The sequence below is a fragment of the Aphelocoma coerulescens genome, chromosome 5 (assembly GCF_041296385.1).
Source record: "Aphelocoma coerulescens isolate FSJ_1873_10779 chromosome 5, UR_Acoe_1.0, whole genome shotgun sequence".
Lineage (NCBI taxonomy): Eukaryota > Metazoa > Chordata > Aves > Passeriformes > Corvidae > Aphelocoma > Aphelocoma coerulescens.
The window spans coordinates 5,707,234-5,723,563 of NC_091019.1; the positions used below are offsets into that span (position 1 = coordinate 5,707,234).

Below are 16,330 nucleotides of genomic sequence, written 5' to 3' on the forward strand. Positions count from 1 at the left end.
CAGGGTGACCACTTGCCCCGCAGATTGCCCTAAAATAGCCGCTCCTCCCTCAACCTGCGCTCATTATGAGGGGACACTGGGGCTCGGCCACGGGTGGAAACGCTCCCAAATGGCCTTGAACTCCTGTGGCAACCATGCCAGCAAGGAGGTGGCACTACTCCTTTCAGGGAATTGTGGAGAGCCAGAAGGTCCCCCTTGAGCCTCCTTTTCTCCAGGCTGAGCCCCCCCAGCTCCCTCAGCCGCTCCTCATCAGACTTGTGCTCCAGAGCCTTCACCAAGGGATCGCTTCCAGCTGCGGAAGCACAAGTCCCCGAAAAATTCGCCAGCAGAAAAGGGTCCTTGTCTGAAAGAAGCCGGGGGAATCCTGTGCGAAAACGAGAGAGTTTTTCGCTGTGGCTGCCTCGCTAAAAGGGAAGGAGCCATTTCAGGCCCAACTCAACAAGCCTGGGAGCCGCCGCTCTGCCCGCCCAAGCGGCTCCGCAGCGGCCGCGGCAGCTCAGGAATGGCTCCCCTGGGCTTCCCCGGTGCCGCCCCGCCCGGGCCGTGAGTGCCCGGCCCCGCCCCGCAGCCGTGCCCAGGAAGCGGCAGCAGGAAGTTGCGGGGCCGCGGGGATGGCGGGCAGCGGCCGGGCGGTGAGCGGGGAGCCCGCGGGCAGTGCCGGGGCTGGAGCGGGGCTGGGAGCCGGCGCTGCCCGGGCCGGGGGTGCAGAGCGCGGCCGCGGGCCCCTGGCAGGCGGCGAGGGCCGGGCCGCGGTGCCGCCGGGGTCTGGCGGGCGCTGCCGGGCAAGAGCCGTCCGTGTCCTGCCCTGCGTGTGCCTCGTCTGCTCCCTGGCATGGGCTTTCAGGCTGCACGGGCGGCACTGCGGCTCCCAAGTGCGTTTAAAACCCTCCGCCAGGCCGTAGCTTGTGCTTCTGGTGTGGCAGCGCTGTTGTGGCTGAGGCTGCTGTGTCGGGAACCAGCTCTGCAGGCTGCTGAAGGCCTCTGGAATTTGTCCTGATGCACCTTGAGCACATCCCTGCTGTCGTCTGCAAATAAAAGGATTAGCCTCTTCCCAGGTGGTTTTACCTGTGCTTTGAATTAACCTCTTCGTTTGTATTAACAGAACCTGGCATGCACAGCGAGTGCTTCTGGTAAAGAGGGAGGTGTGTGTGGTGTGCAGCCGATAAATACCAGTGGTTAAGAATTGTTTTGTTACCTGACAGTGTAAAAGCCATTGCCACGGGCCTCATCGACCCCATGTGCACAACAGGCAGAGCGCCCATGGAGAGCAAGGTCTCCCAGGCCCATATCCCGTTGCTGAAGACCCCAGCAGCTGTGATATTGTCAAGGCTACACAGTAAGTACATGTTCTGAGTGTGCAAAGTGTTGCAATAGATGGGGGTGTCCTCAGATGTGAGCCAGGCTGGATATTTTTACAAAGAAAACGATTTCAGTTTCATTTTCTCCCAGTAGTGGAAGAAGAGAAGTCACTTACAGTTGCTGTTGTAAATAAAAGCATTCCAAGCAGCTTTCTTTAACTAGAAACTTCTCATCAAGGCACAGCCTCACTCTTTTTGCCTTCCATTGAATGCAATGTGGAATTTGCTCAAGTAGGAACTGCTGGGTGATCTTTTTGATATGTGTTTTTTCTTTAGGATGCAACTGTTTCCAGACTGGAGAATACTGAAGAGATGATAATTGATGTTGGTTTTTTTTTCCCCTCATTTAAGGTATGGAATGCTAGAGCGATGCAAAGAACTGGTAGAAGCAGGATACGATGTTCGCCAACCAGACAAGGAAAATGTGACTCTTCTTCACTGGGCAGCAATAAACAACAGACAGGAGCTGGTGAAGTAAGCTGGGAGTCCCTGTGACAGTAACACAGCGTATTCTGCCACTGTTACCTATAATCGCTTTGTTGCTTTTGTACTGGAAAAGGAACACGGTGCCTGAGAAGAAAAGGGTAGAATTCAAATTTTGATGCACTTAGCTTTGTGTCGATGTCACTGGAATGTAAAGGCAGCGCGGTTTCTTTAGCTGTGAAATCATGTATTGCTTGAAATAATTTATTTTCATGGGTTTTTTTAACAAAGGTGAAAGCTGATTTTAGAAGTACCTTGCTAAAGACTCTATTGTTTCTTCAGCATCTTCTTGAAACAGTGTCATTTACTGCAAAGGCACGTCTGTCTATTTGCTTGTCTAGGGAATTTTTTCTTAGGAGTCATTTACTCCTTTAGCTGTGTTATCATTGGTATCATGTTTTGCTATTTTATTATGTCTGTTCCTGACCTTCCTGTGTTGTTATTACACAGATATTACATTTCCAAAGGTGCGGTAGTGGATCAGCTGGGTGGAGATTTGAATTCCACGCCCCTGCACTGGGCCATTAGGTAATGCTGCTTGCAACCACTAATTGCAAATCTGTCGGTATCGACAGCTGTGGGAGCGTTTTCTGAGATCCGCAGAACAAAGCACTGCTTGGCTTCAGAAAACATGCTGAAATAATTCTTCTGGGAAAACTTGTCCGAGTGCAAATTCTCCCATTGGAAGATCAGTGCTTTCTTCTGGACGATCAGTCTTTTGCCAGAGTCAGAGACTTGGATGACTGCTCAGAGGAGAAATTACTGTAGAATAAGCTCTGTATTCTAAATGAACACTTTGCCCTAGGCTCATTCATTAAGGTATACATTTCATATGATTTGCTGAAAAAGCCATGAGAATCTAAAATAATTTTTGGGATATCTGTGAGAACTATAAGGGCAATGCTTTCAATAAAATATCAATTTTTTCAATCATCTCTATAGTTTCATTTCACATATCGTTATAGACAAGGACACCTTCCCATGGTCATGTTATTGTTGAAATGTGGAGCGGATCCCAGTCTTATTGATGGGGAAGGATTCAGTAGCATTCATTTAGCAGTGCTGTTCCAACACATGCCCATCATAGCCTACCTCATATCAAAAGGCCAGGTATGTTGCTGATGCCCAAAATGTTTTCTGCTTACGAGTAGCTGCCTGTGTGTAGGAGACATTTCAGAATTAATTGGGTTTTTTTTCTAGATGAAAAGCAGTTATTTTACACTTATTCTTCTGTGCTATAAGTACAGACAAACTTAGATATTTTTATATTTGTATATATTTTTTTTTCTTATACTCTTCCCTCTTCCTGTCATCCCCCACATCCAGACTCAGCTACATTTCAGTGTATTTAGGAGTGTTGTTAAGGCTGTGTAGATTTGTGGTGCTGTGAAATAACCAACGGCTTTTAAACCTGGGAACAAAAAGCAATATATGATCTATAGACAGCATGAAGTATTTATGATTTGATTACAGTTTTGTAATTAATAATTACGCAGTTGTCCATCAATTGAAGAATGCAGAATGAATGATCAGACCAGTTGATGTCTCTTAGCTTATATCTGAAATGAGCAGAATTAATGACAAGTGTAACAATTTGCTAATAAAAATGACAGGAGAATTCTTGTATGATCTAGGCTGATTCTGAGAAATTATTTAGTCTTAGGATTTAAAAGTTTGTTAAGTTTATTTTCTTTCTCATAAAGTTCTCTTTAGGGAGAGTAACTGACTTCTGGAATGTAGGTATAGTGGTGTATATCACAGGCTTAATAAAGTTATTGACCCAGCTATCATCTACTAAAAAAATCCAGGTGATTAATTCTTTTCAGTAAATCTACTCTAATGTAAGGATGCATGGAGGCAGGGAACAAGGAAACTTTGTTGTGAAGAAGGAAGAAAACTAGGTAAGAAAGAGGAAGGAAGAAAATTTAGGTTAGCTATCTAACTAATGTCTTGAGATACATAATCCTTCTTTGTTGTTTTAATAAACATGTTTTGTGTACTTTCTGTACATCTGTTATGTACATCTATTTTCACAATGAAGATGGTTAGAACTGTTTTACAAGGTCTTTCTTATTTATAGTATTTCTTTGCAAAAGAGGACAAGAAATGTGGTTGACATGATTCACTTAAAAATATCCTTAGTGGAGTCTCTCCCTTAAAAATTTCCTTAAATGGAAACTCAGAATTCTGAAAGGAATGACATGCAAGACTTGTAGAAGGAGGGAGACATTTTAAATGAGCGTTGGCTTCTTGGCTGATATAATTTGGTTTCTGTCCATTTTCTGTTGATTAGTGAAGCTAAGCCAGTTGTATCGCCCCGAATTTCATTGTTCCCTGAAATCGCTGGTAATCGCTTGTTCTCTTGTTCTTAGAACGTAGACACAACAGACTTCAATGGACAAACACCTTTAATGTTAACAGCACAAAAACCCATTGGGTAAGTAGAAAATAACTGAAGAAGAGTCTATTGTATTGTACTCAAGAAGCAGTAAGGGGAATTTTTCCTTACTATTTTTTATTTAACTGACATTCCTTTCCCTTCCATTTGTACTAAAATACGCAGTATTTCAGAGATCAGGAGTTGGGAATGGATCATTGGATATAGCAAAGAAAGTGAAAAGAATTTCTAAAAGAAGTTTAGGTTTGTGGTTGAATCATCTGCAGCCTTATTGTATTTTCTGCAAAATGAAAATAAATGAGTATGGATGCAGTGAAATGCATTTAGAACAAATAAAATGGGGAGATAGAAGCTATACATGGTGTTGTAGAAGATATAATCTGTGTTACATACCTCATATTTGCTAAAATGGTAAAGTAACATAGTCTGGAGAAAAACTTCCAGGGCAGGTCTGGAATTCTAAATATGGATCCTGTCATTGATGAGCTTGTTCTGAGAAGGCATTATATACTTGCTGTTGTTTCACAGATGGGAGCTGTTGTTTTATAAAGTGTTCAAAAGTTTCATTTCCAGTCCAGATTATCTTCTGTTTGTTAACTCTTATACTTTATTTTCATCTAGACCAGAACCCGTGAGGTTTCTCTTAAAGTTTAACCCCTCTCTCAATGCTGTAGACAATGTTCAAAAGAATACTGCACTTCATTGGGCAATAGCCTCAGGAAATACTAGTGCAGTGGATCTGTTGCTGGAAGCTGGTGCTAGCCTGGACATAAAAAATGTCAAGGTATGTTTTCCTTTGTGATATTTCATCCCATGTGGCATGAATGTGTAAAATGAATGTAAAGAAAAATCTCAGTCCTCTCCATGTTGGATGTAAATTATAACAGGGGGCAGGTGTTCTTAGTCTTTCCCAAAAGGAGGTAGCACCTTTCTTGAGGTGTGGCTCTCAGTATGAGTGTAAAGGTTCTTTGCAACCTTTGTGTAATGAACAGCCAAGCCTGGTGTTCATTCAGCAGTAATTGTGTCCTTTTCAGATTCTGCCTCCCTCACCTTTTTTTGTTTTATTTTCTTGGGGCCTTGTTTCATTTCTTTTTCATTTCTTAATTTGGTTATTTCCTACTTAAAAATGTTGTCATGAGGACTTGGGCAGATTTTAAAAAATACATTTCTTAGTGTCCAGTCAGACTCATAAAGACTTCAAATTAAGTGGATGTCCTTCTGTGAAAGCTGGTGTTTGGCAATGCCTGTTTGTACATATCACATATTAAAGGCTTCATCTTAATATTTGTAGAAACTGATAGTGAGAAGTATAAATGTTGAAAGTATCGATTCCCATGGCTATATAGATATGTTATTGGAGGCAGTCCAACAGATAAATAGATTCAATCTATTTACAAGTGTCATCTTTCCGAACTACAAAGCTCTGATTTAAGCATGTTGGCACTCTGGATTTAGCTTACCCTTGCCTTAAAAAATAGTGGGGGAGGTGGGGCTGGGAAGTAACTGCCCGGTTAGTCTTGTTGTAACTATATTCATTTCTTGCTTCTCTTAAAAGTGCGATTGTTTATGTATTAGGTACATAAATAAATAAACAAATAAATAACCCTCTTTGTTCTTAAAGGGGGAGACACCGCTTGACCTTGCTTATCAAAGTCAGAATAACTTCATGGTTTATATGATACAAGAGGAAGAAAGAATGAGAAACAGGAGAAATAACAGGTTACTGAAAATAGTAGAGAAATATGAGGTAATTTCCCGGGTAATAACTAATGAAAATAAAACTAGAGCATGCTCTGTTTAGAATGACATGCAAATTAACTCTAACAAGAGTAATTTCTGAAACTGGGTGCACAAAATAGAATTCTTTAAAAGCACCGAGGAGTGGTGTGGGTGGGGGGTTTTGTGTCATGCATCGCCCCTGTTTTTGATGTACTGATGTGTTGCCTTGTTTTATCTTGAGTCTTTCAGCATTTGTTATTACGTGAACTGAATACTTTAAAGTAAGACCTGCTTGAGTAGTTTGTGGTATTTTAACAATAATAATTTTAACAGCTCTTCCTGATGTTGGCGTCTTCCTTGACATTCATGTGGGCCATTGGATATGTCATGAACTTAAGTTCTGATTCTTGGCTTTTAAAAGGAGGTTTGCTTCTCAGCCTGCTATTTGGGATGTCTCTGTTTGTGAGGTTTGTGGCTTTTTCTCTCTGTTTATGTACTTACTTGTCAAAGACACTTTAAAAAGTATCATAATTCTTTTCAGAGTTTAGTTTCATTTAATATAAAAAATATCTCTTGAGAAATGGTTGCATGGTGTGTGAAGAATGTAAATATATGTACTTTTTAGAATGAATGACCATAGAAATGGAATGTATTTAAGTATGCACAATAATAATTCCTTGTCACTGAAAGATTTGGAAAAAACTGGTAACCCAGTCTGTTAGCTAATTTTAATGTCAAAGAGCAGTATTGGTCGTCTACATCTGGTAGACACTGAGGTATCTGCTCAGAAATGTGCTTTATCACAATGTTTTCCTCCTCTATTCTGTCACAAAATGAGTTTTAATGAGCCATCCCCTCTCCTTCTGCTCCCTAGACCTCCCAGTGTTATCCTGAGCTGTTTCTTACTTTTCCTGCCACAGTCAGTGGTCATTGATATGGCAATGCTATCTGTGTGCAAAGAGACAGAGATTGGACTTTTCACCCAGTCCTCCCGCACTTCTCATATATAATACTGTGCTGGAACAGCACTCTTCAGTTTTATTTTGCATTGTTTATCCCCTCTATATATGGATAAAGAATGCTTTTGATTGACAGTTCTTGATTGCTTTGAGAGACTTGAAATAAACTGTGTGCATGAAGTTTTTACAGTAACACACCAGATGATTTATATTCCACGATCTATGTTTCAAATATATTTTGAAAAATATTTTTTTCTTTTAATGTTCTTTCAGGCAACTCGTGGGACTCAAGAATCTGAGGTATCTTCCCACAGCATTTCTGCTAAGTTCAGTTTTTTGGATGTCCATGACCTGGTTTTTCTGGTTCCTGCCTGATATCCTTTATACTCAAGAAATGCAATAGAACTCTCCTTAGAGTTTCTTGTAAAGCTAAACCCGGTCATGTAAATAGTGATGAGCAGTTCCAGATAATTCCGTGTGTCTGTTAATGTCTGGTAAGATTGGTTTAATCCCATTGGGAAGGGGCAAAGTGACTTTAAAGTTATACACAGACTAAAAGTCTTTACCTTCTTTTGTCTATAGTAGATTTTGTCTTCTTTATAACCTGAACTATTTCATATATTACTGGAATATCAGAATGAAGGTGTTTGTTATAAAACTAATGGTTTCTGTTAGCATCTCCACATCACTCTTTAATCTTTTTCACCGAGGCTGCTGTACAGTGATGTATTTTGGCATGTGGTATAACTGGGTAACACATATCTTAATAATAATTTTGAAAGCATCTCTTCTTTCTAAAATGATAAGCATTTGACAGTTAGTGATATTCATGCTCCTGCCTTTAAAAACAACATCCTCCACCTCCAAAAAAAGGAAGAAATTTCTTTGTGTTCCTGCAAAGTAGGCTGTCCAGTCTCCTGTCTTTATTCACAGGTTACACTGACTCCTTAGTATACAGTGGTTTCATTTCTATTTGACATTTGCTTTCTTTGAAGAGCCTTTTCACTGGTGAGTACAAAATTTAGTAGTTTCTGCTCTCTTTCCAGTGCCCTGCTCTTTTGTTACACAGTGGGCACCTGTTTATTGATAAAGTTGTGTGAAAAAGCCTTTAGGAAGATACTTAGAACTGCAAATAATTTTGTACTAAACCAGTTAGAATATACACTTTGCTACACAGTTTTAATTAATTTTTAACTCAGCCTTTAAAGGACATTTTCTCTTGTACTGTTCCCAATTAAGATGTCCTTAATAGAATTATCAGGATTAACTTTGATGAACTGATCAAATATATTCCTGCTGGGGATTCACACATATGCTTCAATAAATGGAAATGATGTTATTCAGTTGTTGTGAAGCTTTAAGGTTTGTTTTGTTGGTGTCATCTAAATTAAAAGGAGAAAAAGATTTCCCCTGGTAGGGATTTGAGTCAGATACTTTGCTGAAGATAGTGATCATAGCGATATTCTTGAAGGCCTAACCATAGCTTGGTGAGATGGGCCAGTGGATAGGTTTCCATTTCACTGTCCAACCCTTTTTTCTCATGAATGTGTTTTCCTTCTGGAGCTGGTCACAGATCTCAATGTTTTAAAAGTTTTCAGGATTTTAGTTATCTGTATTTGTCTGTCAAACTTCCTCTGGACTGAATGAAAATCCAGCCATTCTAAGTATGGATTTTGCTTAGCTCCAAAAAACCAATAGCACTGCAAAGAGACCAGTGGTATCCACAAAAAACACATCATCATTTTGACTTCTGTGCACTCTGCAACTGCATTGTAACAAACACAACTGGCATTTGTGCCAATATTTCATAAGGTATCATCTTGATTTTAAATGGAACTGTTTGCAGTGTTGTTAGTTCATAAGACAAAACAACTTTGAGGTTGCCATCCTGGATTTTTAAAAATTATTTGCACTGGAGTTCATGGAGTGACTGAGGGGTCACTGGAGATGCAATCCAGGCTTGAGCTCTCTGCCTGCTCCTTGGTGGCATCAGGGACTGTTCTTTAGCAGCCTGAGCTCTCAAGTTTGATGCATGAATTTAGTTAGTATGAAACGTGTCCCACTTCACATTCCTCTGTTGCTGTATAGAGACAGTTAATCTTGACATGTTTTTCTTCCCCATTCATCTGATACACAGATGGTTTTAGTTCATGGTGTAGGAACTATGTTCCTAATGTCCCATTACCTTCAGAATTGTTTAGGAGTCTGTGCTTGGGCTTTTTAGAGTGACAAAAATAGTTTCAGGGTGGCTTTCAGTTACATTTTTTCTGAATGAGTATATTTAGTTGCTTTTGGCTGAAATGAATGGGACAAGGTAAGACTGAGTAAGAGCCTGTTTCACTTAGGGGTGGGTGCAGCAGCCAAACAAATCTCACAGCTGTCTGAAGCTTTATAGCTCTGCATGTCTGACTGGTATTGTTTAAATAAAATAGAAAAGCATCTGAGGGAAAAAAGAAATCAAATTTGTTTTATATCTGTGAAATATTCAAAGGCGTAAGTCTGGAGGGCTTTTAAGGAGGGTGACAGGGAGCCATATTGTGATGCAGGTTTATACAGTTGTAAAAGTCTTCTCCAGAACTCAAACTAGACAGAATATTCCACTTCTCTGATAAGATGGCCTTGGAAGGAAGGAGAGGATCCCACTATAAAAGTGAAAGTAGTTTTTTTCTTTTTGTGTGTTGCTTGTAAAGTAGTATAAACTAATTTTAGAATATTTCACTTGTTTGACAAACAGGGGTGATATGAGTTACAGGAATATAGTCCTTAACCTGACTATCACATACCACAAATGTAATTCTTAAAATCACTGTCATGTTCAGCATGATGGGTCTTCTCTATTATTTCTATAAAACCTGGAGTACTGATCCTGGATATATAAAGACTTCAGAAGAAGAAAGAAGAGAGGTAGGTGGTTTTGTAACAACAAATGGAAGGGCTGACCTGGTACAGCATGTATGTGCTTCTGGTTGATTTGTTGGTCATCATGTGCAGCTTTGTTAAACTTGAAAGCAGTGACATATTCTTCCTTAAAGAGTTTTTAGCAATGTCATTGAACAACACAGATCTTGGAGAATTTCACCTTCTGCTTCTTGTTTCCTTATCTTCCTCATCCTGCTATAATTTCTTTGCCTCTATCTTCTCACTGAAGTGTGAGCTTTGGCCAAACATTGTACAGACCCACTGGTGTTACCTGTGATATGAATTCACATAAAACTTCACTTAAAAAATGGAAGTTTCATATGGTTTCTGCTCCAGTTGTCTCTGGTTAGAAAGAAATAGTCACATGGCTTTCCTTTATATCATATGCTAGTAATTATCTAAAGTTTATAATGTGCTTTGAGGGTGTGTATAATGATTTGGTTTTTGTGCTTGAACATCATGCAACTAACTTTCTATTTCCTAACTGTTTTATAGTGGCCAAAAGAAATCATGGGCAGCCAATCATTAGAGATTTTAGTGTTTGGTCTTCCCAACCTACAGGTTCAGGAAAGCATTTTGTTTGTGATCTCATGGCTCTCATTGAGGTTGTATTTCATCAGCTTGCCAGGGAGCATAAACAGCAGTTTTAACTTATCGTCACAGGACTCATAAACATTGTATCCTTGTAAAGGAGCAGATGTCATCTCCCTGAAATCTGGCTGACTATATATAGAGAGGTGCCATCTCATTTTAAGGAATATTTAATTCACATTATTTTGACAACACAGAGATACTTTTCTGAGTAATCTTGTGTGGGTGAAGCTGCATTAGTCTTTACTGGTTTGTTTTTCCTTGTGGATCTCTTTAAATAGCAAGTTCTTATTCCTGTTCATGCTTGACACCTAAAATACTTACAAATACTAAAATACTTAAAAACTGCAAAAGGCCTAATGTGGAAATCTTCATAGCACCTATGGAAATGTGACCCAAATGCAAGCACAAACTACTTTGTCTTTCAGAATATTGTAGCTCTTGCAGAAGCTGGTTGCTTGGACTTCAGAACATTTTGCACATCATGTCTTGTAAGTGGGGCTTTTGTATTTTTTTTCTTTGTGAACCTGCCTTTTACTAAATACTGCTTTAAAAACCCTTTTTTCCTCACTGCTTGTCATTAAAGTGTTACACAAGTAGTTTGTTCTATATTGTTTTGATTTCTTTATTTCTTTAATGGTGACAAGAGATGCTTTGAGATCCTTGGACTTTATTTTAAAAATTAATTTAAATTAAATTAAATGAATTTAAAACATTTAATTTAACCTTAATTTTTTAAAATTCCATCTCTTTTTTTTTTAATTAAAGTATATGGTTCTCATCTATGTTCTGTGTTCTGAGGTCTATGACACAGTAATTATGCAAAATGTAGTGGTAACTGTAAGATGATGCCTTAAACTTTGAGCAAAGTAGATGCTTCTGCTCTGAGAGCATCCTTTTCCTTCATCCTCACCTAGGTAAGGAAGCCTTTGAGATCTGTGCATTGCCTTGCTTGCCAGGCATGTGTAGCCAGATATGATCAGCATTCTCTGTGGACTGGACATTGCATAGGTAAGAGTGTGTGTCTTATCAAATTTGAAAATGCTATGTATTTTAAAAGTCACAGAGATAACATTTATCCCCTTAAAGAGAGAGCACACATGATGCAAGAATATCCAGTTGATACTGAAGGGCTCTGATAGGTGCCAGAGGGAAATTAGATGGAAGAGAGAAAAGCAAATAAAACTATTCAGGGAGAGGTCACCCTAAGAATAGAGACCACAAAATCTGGAACCCTTTCTTTGGAAAGAGAAGGAACAGGGGATATGATTGAGACTTTGAAAAAGGAAAGAAAAAAATTATTAAGATGGTGGCTAAAGTGAATGCAGAACTGTTTCTAGCCAAGCACATCATAATAGAACTAGGGATTTAAAATCATTAAAGAAAAAAATGTCTCCACATGGCAGGCAGTGAAATTTTGGAGCTTACTGCTGTAAGGGTTTGCAGACACAGGCAGTATCAGCAGGTTCAGAAGGGGATTAGATAAACTTTTTTGGACAATGTGTCCAAGAGTAGATACTAAAAGAACCAGACAAGTGTGCACACTCTGACATTTTAATGCAGTAGCTATGGATGAGGAGAACGAACTCCAGGAAGTGGCTGGACTTGTGTGTCCTCCTGAACTTCCATTGCCTCTTGTCACTGTTAGGGACGGTTCTCAGTGGAGCAGCTGTACCACTGAGATAACCCCGAAGGGCGTTTTCATGTTCTTGTGTTCTTCCCTCTTGCTCTCTGTCTTCCTTTCTGGCTCATTACTGGGGATGAGCTTCCAGCTTAAGACAGGAAGGTGACAGCTTTACATCTGTAATAATATATTTTTCACTTATTTTCTTGCCAATAGCTTTTTTTCTAATGTTAAATTCTATTTTTACAATGTTTGCTATTTAGAAGGTGCCAGGCATCCTTCTGATGCATTTTCTCAAAGCTTTGAGCAATATGATTGTAATATAAAAAAACCCGTATCTTCATGTAACAATTTTTCTGACAGCGGTCTGGGGTTTTTTATGTGTATGAAGCACACAAGGTCAGACAAATTGAATAGTTTAGACTTCTCAGTCATATGAGACAATTTTATTATGCATGGGAGGGAGTTGTAGTTGCTTAATTAGCCCTCATCAGACTAAAACAGCTGAAGGCATGCTCTGATGGAGAGACAAATCCTGGCTGACTTTATCAGAACTAATTCTATGATATGAATTGGGGTGGCTTACAGGAGAAAGTTGAGAGAGAGATCAGCCTTGTCAAGCTCTCCTGTGGATGGCAGAGGTTAAAATAAATGGGTTTGACTCTCTTTTTATTCCTGTTAACTTCAGTGGAAATGCAAGTAGTGCTGAATTTTAAAATGTCCAACTTCTAAAAATTTTTTCCTTGCCTCAATTTCAGGCATTGGGAACCATTATTACTACCTGTTGTTCCTGTCTTTCCTAACAATGACTGGTGTCTGGCTGCTTTATGGAACTCTTCAGTGTATGTATCCATTAATTTAGTTTAATTAATCTTTCAAATCCATCTCTGTGTGGTTTTTATTTTTCAGCATTTCATTTCCAGCAAGTGTACCCTGAAAGTGATACCTTATTTCAGCAGTGATGTTATTGTGTAGCTTAAGTGAAAATGCATCTGTGTCTTTGGTCAAATACCTGATTCCGTTTGTGTTGAGCAAGAGCAAAGATGCTGCTGTAGTGGGATGTCCATTGGAAAATGAAATATCAGGAAGCATTTTTGTTAGAAAGGAAATAGGGAAGCCATGTGGAGGAAGGTCAGGTGACAGGTTCTAATCTGGATGCCTTTTGCTGTAACAGAAAATAAGTTTGTAAATACATTATTGCAAAAGCTTTATTTTTTTTTTAATTTGGAACTATCTCTACTAAATGCAAATATTTTTTTTGTTTTTAAAGTAGTTTAAGTCTGAAGAGAAAAAAGTATATTGTCTCCTTAATAAATCTGAACTGTTACTTTGAAGAATTAAAAAAATTATTTGAAAGGAGAGGAAAGCCCTTACAATGTAGTTCCTGAGGATGAATTACCATAGCACCAACCTTTTAAAACAAGTATGTTTTTCTGTGGATCATGAACACAGAGTGTAAAGATTATGCAGCCAGAGTAGCAAGCAGTCACATATCTATGTGGGTGCTTTTGGGTGACAACGGGGTAGGTGAAATGTGGTATTTCTAGAGGATGTTGCTATCTAATATTCATTTCATGCAAATAATCTTTGCTCAGCTCTGAATGGCTTAAAACTATAATTAACTGATTGTGTGTCTTGTCAGATTGGTCCAACCACTGTGCAGCAAGCTACCATCGAGATGGAGCATGGACATACTTCACCCAGACAGTGTCCTGCTCTCCCTGGGTTTCCTACATCTCCTCAGTAGCCTGTTTCCATACCCTATGGGCCTCCTTGTGGCTCACTGTTCAGCTTTATCAGGTAATATTTTCTTCAGTTTATGCTTCTTGTCACATTAAAGCTTTTCCCCGAATGATTTGCTCCCGTAAAAACTCTGTGCCTGCTGTCCCTGATTACTGTCACAGTAAGGTGCTTCTCTTAAATCTCAGGGCAGACCTTGAAGTTTCACAGATTCTTGTGCACTCAGCATTCCCCTGTTGGAAGTAGAATCACAGCCTGCAAATCATTCCTATAACTGAGTTCTGGGTTTACTACTCATCAAAAATTCCAAACCTTTAAAAAGTTGTATTTAAAGACAAGAAATTTATTTGACTCATAGAACTGGTATTAGTGCCCCCAAAACTGCCCAAGAGTTCAGTAACACAATTATTCCTGAGTTGAAAATTTTGTGGCAGAGCTCAGCCATGTGTTATTAGACTGTATTAAATCCCACTGCTACAGTAAAGATATATGACCTGGATTTTATCTTGTTGAGGACTGTCAAATTTCTTGTTTGTGTTTTTCTCAGAGAAAAGCTTGGCTATGCAAACAAAATTGAGAAGACCTGTCTTAAAACATCTGTGAAACAGCTTGTTTAGCAGCTCTTAGGAAAGAGGTGTCTTTGAAATATGGGTTAAACATACTGAGCTAAGGACTTGTTTTACATCTTGTTTAATAAAAAAAAAATAAAAAAAAAAAAGAAAAACCAAAAAGCTCCCCAATTTTAAACAGGTACTGCTAGATTTTTGCAGTGTCCAAGACACTGGGATATCATGCTGGAAAAAGATAGGGAGGATATTTACAGTTTAACTGCTGTGTTTTGTACACAGTCATTTGAAAATGTACTGCTTTATGGCATTTAGTGTCATTGTGGATCAAAGGATCTTTTTCTACCATTTTCTTTTACCTTTTTTCTTTTCTACCATTTTACCATATTCTGTGGTAGAATATAGACAAAATAACTGTGATAGATCTTATACTTTTGCAGACATCTTTGAATCTTAATTAGAGTCTTCACAGATATCCAAGTTAAGCTTGCCTCCTCTGGAAGCTGGTGTTAGAGCTTGCTGGGTTCTGTTTTAGCCCAATTTAAATACAGACTTTTCAGTCAATAGTTATAGCAGTGGTTACTTATTTGTTAGATATGGCCAACCTCTTCCACCCTGCTTCCCTCTCATTGGTATCTTTTAGTCTCCCCAGAAGTTTGTGATGTTCGTGTTGTAACCATTACTTACATTTTTCTTCCAATCAGATTGTGTTCCTGGGATTGACCTCACATGAAAGAATGAATCTCCTGCTACAGAGAAAATCGTCTAAGCATCCTGTTTCACTCAGGAGGACTCCATACAAGTGGGTAGTAATGAACAGAGTGTTTTAAGCATGTTATCTTTTCAGTACTGATTTGCTTCACTGCTTCATAAATGCAAAAACACTATTCTGGGTATGAGGGAGTGCCGTCCTTTAATTTGTTCATCAGTCTCTGTGTCTGATCAGAAAGAGAATTAGGTATGAACCGGCCCCTTTCTGACTTCTCTTGCACTATTTAGCTCTATTAATAGAGAAATTGGCACCAAGGTTTCCCTGTTTCCTCAAGTGTACTAACAGATGAGATGTTACTAACTTTTAAATACTTGAGCTCAACTTAATCTACTCTCACTTGTTAATGTAAAACATGTTGTAAAAGTTCAGCAAAGGAATAATGCTCAGTTGAGAGCTCCTCTGTTTCTTTTCCCTGAGCTGTCTCCCTTGACAGGTTAATATATTAAGTACTGTCTCATGGTGAACTGGTATTTTTCATGCTTGTAGTCTTCTTCTTTTGGGTTTATTAATGCATATTTTTCTCTTTTTTTCAGCCTTGGATGCTTCCAGAATCTTGCAGACTTTTTCCAGTGCAGTTGCTTTGGTATGTTCAAACCCAGCGTAATTGACTGGACCAAGCAATACAAACTTTTTCATCTGGCAAAGGAGAAAAATGTTCATTCTGTGTAAAGTTTTGCTTAATTTCTAAGATGGTTGAGCTGAAAGCTAAATAAAACTGGATATTTTGTTAATTTTTACAAATTCTTCTGAAGCTGCTTGTTTTTATTTTTTATTATTGTTTCAAATATTAAACTTACCTTGCATAAGATACAGCAGATTTGTATATGGAACAGTCACCATGTGTCTGTGTATGTATAGTTTGAGTAGGTTGAGCTGAAACTATTTAAAATTTTATGTGAGGAGATGACACAAATATATATATTTTTAAAGGTAAGTTTTTAGGGCAAAATTTTAAAATGATGTTGGTACCTTTGCTTCACTTTGCTGATAACAAAAGACAAATTTGAAAATTAAGATGAATGTTCATGTTTAAAAACTTAATATAACAATTACATTGTAATTTTATTGCTTATGGTGTGAAAATCTCTATTAAGTCTTTGTATTTGAAGGGTTTACATGTAATAAAATAGAGCTTTCAGACTTGTAAAGGTATTTTTGCAGACTGAAATAGATTCAAGGGATATGTGACCAGTGAGGTATT

The 16,330-nt window shown here is 38.7% G+C and overlaps 1 protein-coding gene across 3 annotated transcripts; it reads left to right on the plus strand.

Moving 5' to 3' along the window:
- Positions 1 to 517: 517 nt before the first annotated feature.
- On the plus strand, positions 518 to 15,870 carry ZDHHC13 (zinc finger DHHC-type palmitoyltransferase 13). 3 transcript variants are annotated; one of them, XM_069016432.1, is made up of 17 exons: positions 518 to 632; positions 1,203 to 1,336; positions 1,710 to 1,832; positions 2,292 to 2,369; positions 2,807 to 2,951; positions 4,214 to 4,278; positions 4,861 to 5,023; positions 5,861 to 5,986; positions 6,292 to 6,425; positions 7,191 to 7,291; positions 9,697 to 9,821; positions 10,856 to 10,918; positions 11,345 to 11,438; positions 12,810 to 12,893; positions 13,694 to 13,851; positions 15,062 to 15,159; positions 15,663 to 15,870. In XM_069016432.1, exons 1-17 carry the CDS (start codon positions 612 to 614, stop codon positions 15,796 to 15,798), a joined length of 1,848 nt encoding a protein of 615 aa, XP_068872533.1. In that variant the 5' UTR covers positions 518 to 611; the 3' UTR covers positions 15,799 to 15,870. The 3 variants fall into 3 exon arrangements, with proteins under 3 accessions (XP_068872533.1, XP_068872535.1, XP_068872534.1); XM_069016434.1 differs by lacking the exon at positions 518 to 632 and adding an exon at positions 708 to 872; XM_069016433.1 differs by lacking the exon at positions 518 to 632 and adding an exon at positions 897 to 1,055.
- Positions 15,871 to 16,330: the final 460 nt, after the last annotated feature.

Bases quoted from the DNA above. Each gene is read 5' to 3' on its own strand.
- ZDHHC13 (XM_069016432.1), top strand. From the start codon at position 612: ATGGCGGGCAGCGGCCGGGCG. The intron at 2,370-2,806 runs GTAATGCTGCTT...ATATCGTTATAG, and splicing joins CCCCTGCACTGGGCCATTAG to ACAAGGACACCTTCCCATGG. The intron at 11,439-12,809 runs GTAAGAGTGTGT...CCTCAATTTCAG, and splicing joins GTGGACTGGACATTGCATAG to GCATTGGGAACCATTATTAC.